Below are 13,038 nucleotides of genomic sequence, written 5' to 3'. Positions count from 1 at the left end.
GACGCTCTATCCACTGAGCCAAACCGGTCAGGGCTAGGTAAAGAACTCTTACAAATCAAAAAGAAAAGTTAAACCATTTACTAGAAAAAGAAGAAACTATAAGAACAGGCACTTCACAAAAAAAGAGATATCCAAATAGACAACAAATGTAAGAACAGAGGCTCAATCTCACCAGTAATCAAGAAAATAAAAATTAAAACCACAAGGTATTACTACACACCAGAATTGGCAAAATTTTAAAAGTCTAACAGTACTAAGCTTTGACAAAGACCTGGAGCGACTAAAATTCTCAGACATGATTTGGAATATAAATTAAAACAACCAATTTGGGAAACTGTGATAGTGTCTAGTCAAGTTGAAATATGTGTCCCCTGTGGCTCAAAAATTTCACTCCAATCATATACTCTAGAGATTTGCATCTTTATGTGCACTAGGATATACATGAAAGAATGTTCAGAGCAACACCATTATAATTGTCCTAAACTGGAAGCATCCTAAATGTCTGTCAACAGTAAAGCAAATCAATAAATGTGGTCTATTCACATAATGGAATCCTATACAGCGAAGAAAATGAAGAAGATACACGCAATAACATGGATGAACCTTATAAATATAACGTTAAATGAAAAAAAACAAGTTACAAAATTAATGCAATATAATCCCATTCATATAAAATTCATATATATATATATATATATATATATATATATATATATATTTTTTTTTTATATATATTTTATTGATTTTTTAACAGAGTGGAAGGGAGAGGGATAGAGAGTTAGAAACATTGATGAGAGAGAAACATCTATTAGCTGCCTCCTGTAGACCTCCTACTGGGGATGTGCCCGCAACCAAGGTACATGCCCTTGACTGGAATCAAACCTGGGACCTTTCAGTCCACAGGCCAACGCTCTGTCCACTGAGCCAAACTGGTTAGGGCTGTTAGTATATTTTAAAGAAGTACATCCTTGGTCTAGCACCACCAGGGACTTGCCAGGCCTTTATTCTGTGGAATAGCTGTGTGAGGATATAGATGGTCTTGTTTGCATTTTATTTTTATTGATTGATTTTAGAGAGAGAAAACATTGATTTGTTGTTCCACTTATTTATGCATTCATTGGTTGATTCTTGTATATGCCCTGATTGGGGATTGAACCTGCAACCTTAGTATATTGGGGGTAGGGAGGGAGCACTCTAGCCAACTGAGCTACCTGGCCAGGGTTTATTCGTATTTTAACATAAACAAACTTGTGAACATTCACATACCTACTGAAGTCCACTCAGACCCCAGCTGACACCTGTTAACCTAAAAATAAAAGGCCAAAGTGAGAGGCAACAAACTTTCATTTGAGATCCAAAATAAATAGGTATTGGGGAAGCAGAGATTCAGGCAGAATCCCAAATATTGTTCCCATTAGACCAAGGGAAGGGATATTTATGAGAAAGGAAGGGGAATAATTACACGAATAGAAGGAAGGAGTTTCTATGGGTGTTAATAAGCTAAGGATAGATGTCTGCAGGTGCAGATAGGATAACGCAGTGATACTAATTGTAAAGAATGTCTGGGCTGGCCAGTTAGTTCAGGTGGTTAGAGTGTAGTCCCGATACACCGAGGTTTCCAGTTCAATCCCCAGTCAGGGCACATATAAGAAGCAACTAATGAATGTATAAATAAGTGGAACAAATCAATGCTTCTCTCTCTCAAATCAATAAAAAATAAAAAAGAATGTCTGCTTTCCTGCTAGCTTTGCAAACAGATGTTGAGATGCAGTGCTGCATCTGGCCCAGCGCAAAGGTTATGTTGCCTCCTGTAACATCCCCAAGGCTTGACAAGCAAAACTTACAAAGCAGTTCCTCTGATGGCTGCTCCGATTCCATTCTAAAGTGGATCTGTTATTTTTACACACTAAAGGTTCAGTTTCCTGAGCCAGGAGTTTCAGGAATCCAGCTAAGGTAAATAGAGAGACGCAGACGAAACGAGACTACTATATTGAGGGCCCGAGGCCACGCTGTGTGTATACCTGGCATGCCTGGTGGATGAAGGGCTTTAAAAATAACATTGCCCCTCCCTTGGGGCAGCTTTCTTAGCACCTGTCTCTTCCCCACATGTGTCAACTGGTTCAGTACACAGATGCTCAGAACTCCAGTCAAATGAAATACAGAGATGAGCAAAGTCTTTAGATACATAATTTTAATTTCCATAAAGAAAAATGCCATAGGCCGGCTGGAGTATCTCAGTTGGTTGAGCATCGTCCTGTGCACCGGTTTGATTCCAGGTCAGGGCACTTACCCAGTTTACAGGTTCGAGCCCTGGTTGGGGCATGTATGGAAGGCAACCAGTAGATGTTTCTCACATTGATGCTTCTCTCTCTCTCTCTCTCTCCATCCCCACTCCTCCCTCTCTCTCCATTCCTTCTGTAAGCATGTTCTCGGGTGAGGATTAAAAAAAAATGAAAGCCCGGCCAGTGTGGCTCAGTGATTGAGCATTGACCCATGAATGAGGAGGTCACCCCATGACTCAGGAGGTCACAGTTCAATTCCCTGTCAGGGCACATGCCTGGGTTGTGGGATCCATCCCCAATAGGGGCCGTGCAGGAGGCAGCCGATCGATTTTCTCTCTCATCAGTGTTTCTATCTCTCTCTCCCTCTCCCTTCCTCTCTCTGAAATCAATTTTTGAAAATATGAAGAAAAAGTAAAATGACATACACAAAGTTATGAGACAAATAGGAAATAGTGGTGGGGGGTGAAGCTGAGGATTTATGAATGCAAGAAAAAGGCTTAATGTTTGCAATAGGAATCTTCCTGATGCATGAGGATGTGAGCAAATGAAGTGAACAGGCAATATGTAAAAAACATGTCCAAAGATGATTTTTTTAAAAAAATTGATTTCAAGAACCAGTTTGGCTCAGTGGATAGAGCATCGGCCTGCGGACTCAAGGGTCCCGGGTTCAATTCCAGTCAAGGGCATGTACCTTGGTTGCGGGCAAAAAAATTGATTTCAGAGAGGAAGGGAGAGATAGAAACATCAGTGATGAGAGAGAATCATCAATTGGCTGCCTCCTGCACACCCCCTACTGGGGATGGAGCCCACAACCCAGACATGTGCCCTTGACTGGAATTGAACCCAGCACCCTTCAGTCTGCAGGCTGATGCTCTATCCACTGAGCCAAACCAGCTAGGGCCAAAGATAATCTTTTAAAAAGTTAAATAAATGGGAATTTTAAAAAAGAACTGTTTTTACCATTGACTAAATTACCCAAGATTTAAAAAATAAGATAATGTTGAGTTTTGGCTGGAGTATGGAGAATCGGAGCACTTTAAATCTCTCAAAGGAAAAGTTAATTGGGATAATTGCATTATACTAGCAAACCAAAGGTGCATATTTTTTGGCAACACAATGGCCACTTCTTGGAACTGATCCTAAGGCAGCGGTTCTCAACCTGTGGGTCGCGACTCCTTTGGTGGTCGAACGACCCTTTCACAGGGGTCGCCTAAGCCCATCCTGCATTGCAGGGCTGGGCCAGGACTCTGCTGGGGAGCCCATGGTTTCCTACCTTCACTCTCAGGACCTGGGCCCGGCCCCTCCGAGACTGGGTGGCCCTTTTGGGAGTCCCCAGCTTGCATGGGCACCATTCTTTCTATAAATACGGTTTCTTTCTAACTAGCTTGTTTCATGAAAAAAGAGTCAGATACAACAAAAGGCCATGTCATCTGATTAAGAAAACGATAAGGCCCTACGTGACCCTCGTCTTACTGAATACCTCTCCATTCATAAATCTGCCTATCAGCGGTTCTCAACCTGTGGGTCGCGGCTCCTTTGGCGGTTGAACGACCCTTTCACAGGGGTCGCCTAAGACCATCCTGCATATCAGATATTTACATTATGATTCATAACAGTAGCAACATTACAGTTATGAAGTAGCAACGAAAATAATTTTATGGTTGGGTCACAACATGAGGAACTGTATTTAAAGGGCCAGAAGGTTGAGAACCACTGTCCTAAGAGAAGACCAGACCAGCTGGCTGAGATCTATGTAAAAATACGTTGTGTGCGGCATTATCAATCATTTAAAATTTTACATTATTGCATTATTTGGTTATTTGTTATGGTTAAATATATTATAGAGCATCACTTTTATGAAACACCTGGCAACCTGACTACTAATAGTAATAATAGTGATGGCTGACATTTATTGTGTACTTCATATGTGTCGGGTACCGTCCTAAATCCTGTACATATTCTCATTAATCCTTTCCAGTGCCCTGTGATGTCCTGTTATACACGAGGAAACTGAGAAGTTAGGCGACTTGTCCAAGGTGACAGAGCTATATTTACATTACGATTCATAACAGTAGCAACATTACAGTTATGAAGTAGCAACGAAAATAATTTTATGGTTGGGTCACAACATGAGGAACTGTATTTAAAGGGCCAGAAGGTTGAGAACCACTGTCCTAAGGGAAGACCAGACCAGCTGGCTGAGATCTATGTAAAAATATGTTGTGTGCAGCATTATCAATCATTTAAAATTTTACATTATTGCATTATTTGGTTATTTGTTATGGTTAAATATATTAGAGATCATCACTTTTATGAAACACCTGGCAGCCCTGACTACTGATAGTAATAATAGTGATGGCTGACATTTATCGTGTACTTCATATGTGTGGGGTACCGTCCTAAATCCTGTACATATTCTCATTAATCCTTTCCAGTGCCCTGTGATGTCCTGTTATACACATGAGGAAACTGAGAAGTGAGGTGACTTGTCCAAGGTGACAGAGCTAGTAGTGGACAGAGCCTTGGAGTGTGAACTGAGGCAGTTCGTCTCCAGAGCCTGTGCCCTTAACCTTGCCAGGCATGCTGCTGCTGTTGGCAGACACAGCGTGTTCCCAAGGACAGAGAATGCGTTACATACCTGCTCCAGAGGGGTCTTGGAAGCCTGTGCGACTGGCAGACATTGACGAAATGGTGGTACTACCCAGGCAGAGGAGGAGATAGGCTCTATTACGTACTGTTGGATCTAAATTAACTCAATTTCGTACAATATCTGGCACTGTCAGTCTAATTGTAAAACATGTGTATGCCATGATTTAACAGTGACTGTTCTAGAGGCTTTATTTATTTATTTATTATTGATTTGAGGGGGGGAGTGGGGAGAGAAAGAGAGAAAGAAACACCAATTTGTTCCACTTATTTATGTACTCACTGGTTGATTCTTGTATGTGCCTTGACCAGGGATTGAACCTGCAACCTTGGCTTTTTGGGGTGATGATCTAACCAACTGAGCTTGCGGGCATATCCCCATTGGGGGGTGTGCAGGAGGCAGCTGATCGATGTTCCTCTCTCATCAATGTTTCTAACTCTATCCCTCTCCCTTCCTCGCTGTAAAAAATCAATAAAATATCTTAAAAAAAAAAAAAGAAACATCAACTTGTTCCACTTATTTATGTACTCACTGGTTGATTCTTGTATGTGCCTTGACCAGGGATTGAACCTGCAACCTTGGCTTTTTGGGGTGATGATCTAACCAACTGAGCTACCCGGCCTGGGCTTAAAGGGCACCGTGTTAAATGTGCACAAGATTTTTTTATGTTTCTCTTAGTTTCTTCCTCTCCCTCCCTTTATGGTGTGATTGTGGAAGGGGAGGAGGAGAAACTCTACTAAAATGAGTTCTGGGTACCGTAGAGTCTGGAACAACGTCCTACATATCTCCTCCACCTTCTCAGTGCTGCCCTCCTCCCAGATGTGAAACAGAGGTTACATGTGTTCGGTGTTGTAGGAGCCGGTGACGTTCAAGGACGTGGCTGTGGTCTTCAGCGAGGCGGAGCTGGGGCTGCTGGACTCTGTCCAGAGAAAGCTGTACCGAGATGTCACCCTGGAGAACTTCCGGAACCTGGTCTCAGTGGGTGAGGACAGGTGCCCTCTGTAACGTGGCTTCGTCCATTGAGCAGGGTTTCTCAGTTGACACTGTTGACACTGTGGGCCAGGTAATTGTTGTGGGGACTGTCTGTGCATTGTAGGATGTTTGCTAGCATCTCTGGCCTCTGCTCACTACTTGACGGCTTCAGGACCCCGTAGAGACCAGTTCTCCGGTCTATTAGGAACGTAGAGACAAGTTTCTAGTCGTCTTTGTTCCAAGGCAAACACTTGTCTTTTGTAATTAATTATAAATGAACAGTTGAGCTTGTCTGTACCTGGCTCCTTATTTCACATATCTTTTTTTTAATCCTTACCAGAGGATATGTTTTTATTGATTTTAGAGAGAGAAGAAGCAAGAGGGGGAGAGAGGAGAGAAACATCGGTTGCACCCTCCCCACCCCCGTGTGCACAGTCTTGGTAATGCCCTGACCAAGAATCGAACCTGTACAGGACGACACTCCACCGGCCAGGGCTCATATATCTTTTATTAAACCTGTGGGTCATGACCCACTGCTGAGTCATGAAATTAATTTAGTAAGTTGCATCAAAATGTTTGATAAACACTGTGTTGGAGGAGGGGTAGAGCCTTCCATCATAGGATTGGAACCCCAATTTGTTTTAGTACTTTTTACCTTTAATGTCCCACTTAAATCTTGTCTTTTCACAGGGCATCTCTTCTCTAAACCAGATGTGATATCCCAGTTGGAGAGAGAGGAGCAGCTTTGGATGACGGAGACACAAACTCAAAGAGGTGGGCCTTCAGCGGAGAATTGTGCAGCCAGAGTCCTTGAAGGTAAGAGCCCATTATTCTGTCTCTCTTCTGGGTGATCCGTTCTCCACAAGGTGACCTGAGAGACCCTTTGAAAACACCAGTCACAGGCCCTGGCCAGGTAGCTCAGCTGGTTAGAGCATCGTCCGGAAACACCAAGGCTGTGGGTCAATCCCAGGTCAGAGCATATGTAAGAATCAACCCATGAATGTCTACGTGAGTGGAATAACAAATTGATGTCCCTCTCTCTCTCTGTCTCTCTCTAAAATCAATAAATAAAAAACAAACAAACATCAGTCACATTATGTCTCTCCTCTGCTTCACAGCCTCCACTGGCTTCCATTTCCCTCCAAACAGCACCCAACGTATTGAAGGGGCCAGGAAGGCCCTGTCGTGTCGGCCCGTTCACCTGGCTGTACCACTGTACATTTTTCTCGTTTCATTTCCCTCCCTTTGATGCTGCCAACTTGACTTGTTCCTGACATTTGGCGATTATGCTTCTGTATCAGGGTCTTTTACTTCCTTTTCTCTGGCTGGAATGCTGCTTTCCTATAAACCCCCAACCACTCTCTTACTCACTCACGTCTCTGCTCAGAAGTCATTTCATCCAAGTCCTTCTGTGACCACTCACTTCCCGTGTTCCACCCTGGCCGGTGTGACTCAGCTGGTTGAGTGTCATCCTCCCAGTTCGATTCCCAGTCAGGGCACATACCCCAGTTGTTGGTTCGATCCCCAGACTGGGAAGCAACCTATTGATGTCTCTCACACCGATGTTTCTCTCTCTCCCTCTCCCTTCCTGTCTCTCAAATCAATAAAAATATATTTTAAAAATAAAATAAAATGCTGTCTTCTCTTTACTCTCCACATCCTTAACTCACCTAAGCCATTAGTTGGACATCCCCCGAAGGCTTCCGGACTGCCAGAGGGATGTCTGACTGCCAGTTTAGGCCCCTGGGGGAGCAGGCCTAACCCGTCAGTCAGACATCCCCCAAGGGGTCCCGGACTGCAAGAGTGTACAGGCCAAGCTGAGGGACCCCCTGAGTGCATGAATTTTCATGCACTGGGCCTCTAGTTGTATTATAATTACCTACACTATTCAGTACAAGAACATGCTGTGCAGGTTAGTGGCATAGGAGCAATAGGCCATACCGCCTAGCTAGATTTCTATACGTGCACTCTGTGATGTTTATATAATGACATACCCATATCTCAAAATATATCCCTTTAAGTGATGCCTGACTCTGGGGTGTGTGTGTGTGTGTGTGTGTGTTTTTTTTCCGTTTACTTTGGTTTAATGTGCTCTTGTTTTTCTAGTTTCTTGGAGACCTGTGTTGTGTATAAATGTCCCTTTAAGTACTCTTTTAGTAGCAAGTCACAAATTCATTATCATTTAGTTCAAAATGCCCTATATAATGTCTCTTTGTTTTGTGATGCAGTTTATTTAGTAGTGTCTTAATTCTGATTTAATTCAGTTGTGGTTAGAGCATAATTTGTATGACTTGAGTCCTTTTGCAATTGTTACAACTCGTTTCATGACCCAGAATATGGTATCTTTTGGAATAGGTTCCATGTGCACCTGAAAAGAGTGTTATCTGATGTTGGTTGATAGTATTGTTCAAGTTTTCTATATCTTCACTCAGTTTCTACTTATTTTGCTATTTATTGAGAAAGTGAATTTGAACACCAATTCCAGGTGTGCAAGTTGTACAGGGAAGGACTGTAGTTGAGGCATATATTTAGCTGATTTGTGTAGATACTACTCTGAATCAGTAGCTATAGCTGAAGAGGAGACTTAATTTACCATTTTTATAGGCAAGAAAATCAGTTTCTCCTTTTCTGAAAACTTCCAGGTTTGTTTTTTTGTTGCTCTGCAGCTGGCTGATATCTACCTCCTACCCTATTAGACCTGTGGTTCTAAATGAATCTCATCTGTGCTCCTCCTGAGGTGGTACCAAATTTAATGCCATTTTAAGTGTGGCTTTTTCTCAGTTGGATGCTCTCTTGTTTGCTCTGAGCGTTTTTCAGGAATCTCGCAGTTGTTTTTGCTGGTCTCGAGTGGTGTTTTATATTTCAGTGGGGGAATAAGGACTTGGGGCTTCCCAGCCTGCTTTCTTGCTGATGTCACTATCTGTCCCTGATTTTTTCAGGAGGCAGGAATGAAAATGAGATGGAGACTGTTGGTGAAGCGGGAGGAAGGTGCCTTTCTTTGGGAGAGCTCTCATGCTGGCAAATCAGGAGACATGTTGTGAGTAAATTAACGAAAAGTCAAGTCTCCATGCTACATGTTCAAGAAAAGAGTTCTCAGTTCCCCAAACAACTTAATTCCCCCGGTGGGAAGGTGCCTTTCTTTGGGAGAGCTCTCATGCTGGCAGATCAGGAGACATGTGAGTAAATTAACGAAAAGTCAAGTCTCCGTGCTACATGTTCAAGAAAAGAGTTCCCAGTTCCCCAAACAACTTAATTCCCCCGGTCAGGTGGGGGCAGGAATCTCCATTCAGGAAGACAGCTGTGTAATGAGTCTTACGGAGAATCATTCCAGTATTAATGAAAGTCAAGCGTTTACAACAGGGAGAGCTCAGAATTCTCAGAGTAACATATATCTGAACGAGACACAGAATTATCAGAGAAGTTGTAAGCAGATGCCAATGAAAAACAAGTTATGTATATTTGCTCCATGTGCTAACATCTTCAGTTGTAATTCACACCACCATGATGATGATAGTACAGTACACAAAAGGGAGAAAGCTCACAGCAACAAAGATTGTGGTGAAGACATCTCAAATGTATCATCTCTTGCCCAGCTCAGTATAATCCACACGGGACAGAAAACCTACCAGAGTAGTGAATGTGGAAAAGTATTCAGTGATAGCTCCAGACTTGAAGTTCATCAGCAGTCACACTTGGCAAAGAAGTCCCTTAACTGTAGTGCCCGTGAGGATACCAGTTATAACTCAGCCGTTCCCCTTCAACAGTATGTTCACGCAAGAAAAAAACGCTATTGGTGTCATGAATGTGGAAAGTGTTTTAGTCAGAGCTCAAATCTGCAAACTCATCAGAGAGTCCACACAGGGGAGAAACCCTATTCGTGCGTAGAGTGTGGGAAGAGCTTTAATCAGACCTCACATCTGTACGCTCACTTGCCTATTCACACAGGAGAGAAGCCCTATCGATGCCAAAGTTGTGGGAAGGGCTTCAGTCGTAGCACAGATCTTAATATCCACTGCAGAGTCCACACTGGAGAGAAACCTTACAAATGCGAGATATGCGGAAAGGGCTTCACGCAGAGATCACATCTTCAGGCCCACGAAAGAATCCACACGGGAGAGAAACCATATAAATGTGCAGATTGTGGTAAACGCTTCAGTTGTAGCTCAAATCTTCACACCCATCAGAGAGTCCACACTGAGGAGAAACCGTACAGGTGCGATGTGTGTGGGAAGTGCTTTAGTTTGAGCTTCAATCTTCACAGTCACCAACGAGTCCACACGGGAGAGAAACCATATAAATGTGAAGAGTGCGGGAAAGGTTTTAGCTCAGCCTCAAGTTTCCAGAGCCACCAGAGGGTTCACACGGGGGAGAAACCGTTTCGATGCAATGTGTGTGGCAAAGGCTTCAGCCAGAGTTCATATTTTCAAGCCCATCAGAGAGTCCACACTGGAGAGAAACCCTACAAATGTGAGGTGTGTGGGAAGCGCTTCAACTGGAGCTTGAATCTTCACAATCATCAGAGAGTCCACACGGGAGAGAAGCCCTATAAATGTGAAGAGTGTGGTAAGGGCTTCAGTCAGGCCTCAAACCTCCAAGCTCATCAGAGTGTCCACACGGGGGAAAAGCCATTCAAATGTGAAGCATGTCAGAAGCGATTCAGTCAGTCTTCACATCTTCAAGCCCACCAGAGAGTGCACACTGGAGAGAAACCATATAAATGCGACACCTGTGGGAAGGCCTTCAGCCAGAGGTCAAATCTCCAAGTCCATCAGATCATTCACACCGGGGAGAAGCCATTTAAATGTGAGCAGTGCGGGAAGGAATTCAGTTGGAGTGCTGGGCTCAGTGCCCACCAGCGGGTCCACACAGGAGAGAAGCCCTACACGTGTCAGCAGTGCGGGAAGGGCTTCAGTCAGGCCTCACATTTCCACACACATCAGAGGGTCCACACTGGAGAGAGACCTTACATATGTGATGTATGTTGTAAGGGCTTCAGCCAGAGATCACATCTTGTGTATCATCAGAGAATCCACACTGGAGGGGATCTGTAGGCATGCAAGGCGCGACATGGCCTTTAGTTTGAGTTCACATCTTGGTCCCCATGAGAGAGTCTGTGCTGGTGAACGTGGAAATCTCCTTCAGAACTCAGGAGCCTCGGGGAATGGCCGCGGGAAAGCAGCTCTATAAGACGTGTCTCAACAAGGCAGTTGGGGGGATGAATTCTTTGTAAACATCAGATTTCACATGAGAGAAACTGGTTTTATAAAATGGTAAATGGTGACACCAGAGTTTTCAATGTCCCGGTTCCGAAGAACACAGCAGAAGGATCTTACATTTCATTGGAGTCACCCAGAAGAGAGGGCGTATGAGTGGAGATTATGTGCAGCACTCGAACAAAAGTATATGTGGCAGATTTGACGGACAAATAAAATTTAAGCCAACTACAATGTAACCTCCATGTAATAGAGGTGTTTTTCACCACTACCAGTATGTCTACCTTGTAGAACTGCTTGGCTTGTATGAGGTGCCCATCAATTACTGAACAAAGTAGAGAAAACCACTATAATGACAAGTATTTGAAAATTCTAGTCAGTTCCCTACCTTAAATTCATAACAGCATATGCAAAAAGAATCCTGTAATGCTGCCATCCACAATAATACAAATTAATTTCAACAAGACTTCTGAATGGCTCCCATCCCCCATTCAGCCTGTTTTTTGTACAGTGTATTATCTGTGTGTACAGTATAATACTTAATCATTGGTTTGTATTTTATAGACTGAAAAGTACTGGTTTTTATTAATCTACTAACATGATACTGAATTTATACAATTATAAATTTTGATCCGTAATTCATTAGGGTACAGTTTTACTGTAACTCTTTGAAAACATTAGAAGTAGTTACTGATGACAGAAAGTTTTAGTGAAGTTGAACTGTGAGTAATCGGTTTCTTCTCATTTTCATGCAAACTTAGGTCAAAGTGCCTATGCGTAGCTCTTCATCCATCGCGACTTTTAAGGCAGGGGCCCTGGCAGATTTCATGACATCACTTTGTCACATTCCACCCTCATTCTTCCTGCTAAAATGGGGAGGGGGAAGCAGGATAAGAAGTTTTTTTAAATTTTTACTGAAATTTCACTAACTGTAACAGTTTAGGTAAATTGTCACTTTCACAGCATTCCGTGTTCAACGCTTTCTCTTGGTCGAAGTGGACATTAGCTGGTCAGTACGTATCAAAATACCCTGTGACCCAGCAACCCTACCACTGGAGGTTTTGCTTAGGAGACTATAGAAAAAGTTAGATCGTACACAACAATGTTTATACTGAATTCAATAAAAGGAAGTAAGTATCTGTAAAATATTTAAATTTTGTTTGAATATTATACAGCCACGAAAAATGTGGTGTGATGGTGGTCTCCTCTTGAAGTTACAACATGCTGGACCCCTATAATTCACAAAGGATTTCCTGCTCAACATACTCATGTCTGAGAGCTGCACACTGAAATGAGGGGGACACACCTGAGTGAACCGTGGAGATGGTGCGAGGGGGGGGGGGGCGTGGCGAAGGCCAGGGACAGAAGCTGTGCCCAGTCTAGCACTTGCTGAAGCCCCCAGCAGACACAATGGCGTTCAAGGACAGGGGTCAACTCCCACTGGGCAAACCAGAGGGGCAGGGACAACGATGGGGCCTGGGGGGCTGGCACACATTGAGACTGGGCACAGGGTCAAGATCAGAGAAGCAGTGCAGAGGGTGTAGCGTCCCACAGCCTGCTAGCACCACCAGACAGAGGACTTCAGACATGAAAACCCACCCACCCCACCCCCGTGGCCTGCCAGGTAGACAAAGTGCTGAAAACTTTCCATCCAAGGGGTCTGTCCTCACTGTGGCTAAACCCCTAGGAAGGACAGAGCTGCGGATGTGTGATCCTTCTTCCCCTGCCAACCCCTCCCCCACTCGTCAAGGTGCAGACTGGGCGGGGGTGGGGGGGCAGCCTGGTCCACTTGGTGTGGCTCTGCCAGTGGCTTCGGCCTAACAGGAAGGCAGTGCTGGGAATACACAGGAGACCAAAGCCCAACACTTCAATCCACAGGAGTGGTGGGTTGTCACCTTAGACTGAGGTGACTCCATTGTGAAAA

At 43.8% G+C, this 13,038-nt stretch overlaps 1 protein-coding gene across 2 annotated transcripts in view; it reads left to right on the top strand.

Moving 5' to 3' along the window:
• The window catches only part of LOC102241335 (zinc finger protein 235), a 117,067-nt gene extending 104,805 nt beyond the window's left edge, over nt 1-12,262 (top strand). The window contains exons 3-6 of one of the 2 annotated variants that reach the window (XM_014533522.1): nt 5,785-5,911; nt 6,592-6,717; nt 8,841-8,889; nt 9,032-12,262. In XM_014533522.1, coding sequence (XP_014389008.1) covers nt 5,785-5,911; nt 6,592-6,717; nt 8,841-8,889; nt 9,032-10,952 — 2,223 coding nt within the window. In that variant the 3' untranslated portion in view covers nt 10,953-12,262. Of the gene's footprint in view, nt 1-5,523; nt 5,993-6,591; nt 6,718-8,840; nt 8,890-9,031 lie in introns of those variants that run through there. The other variant, XM_014533523.1, reaches the window with a different exon arrangement.
• The last annotated feature ends 776 nt before the right edge of the window (nt 12,263-13,038 follow it).

The sequence above is a fragment of the Myotis brandtii genome, unplaced genomic scaffold (assembly GCF_000412655.1).
Source record: "Myotis brandtii unplaced genomic scaffold, ASM41265v1 scaffold987, whole genome shotgun sequence".
Lineage (NCBI taxonomy): Eukaryota > Metazoa > Chordata > Mammalia > Chiroptera > Vespertilionidae > Myotis > Myotis brandtii.
The sequence above is the reverse complement of the archived record's forward strand: the minus strand, read 5'-3'. Positions and strand labels throughout refer to the sequence as shown.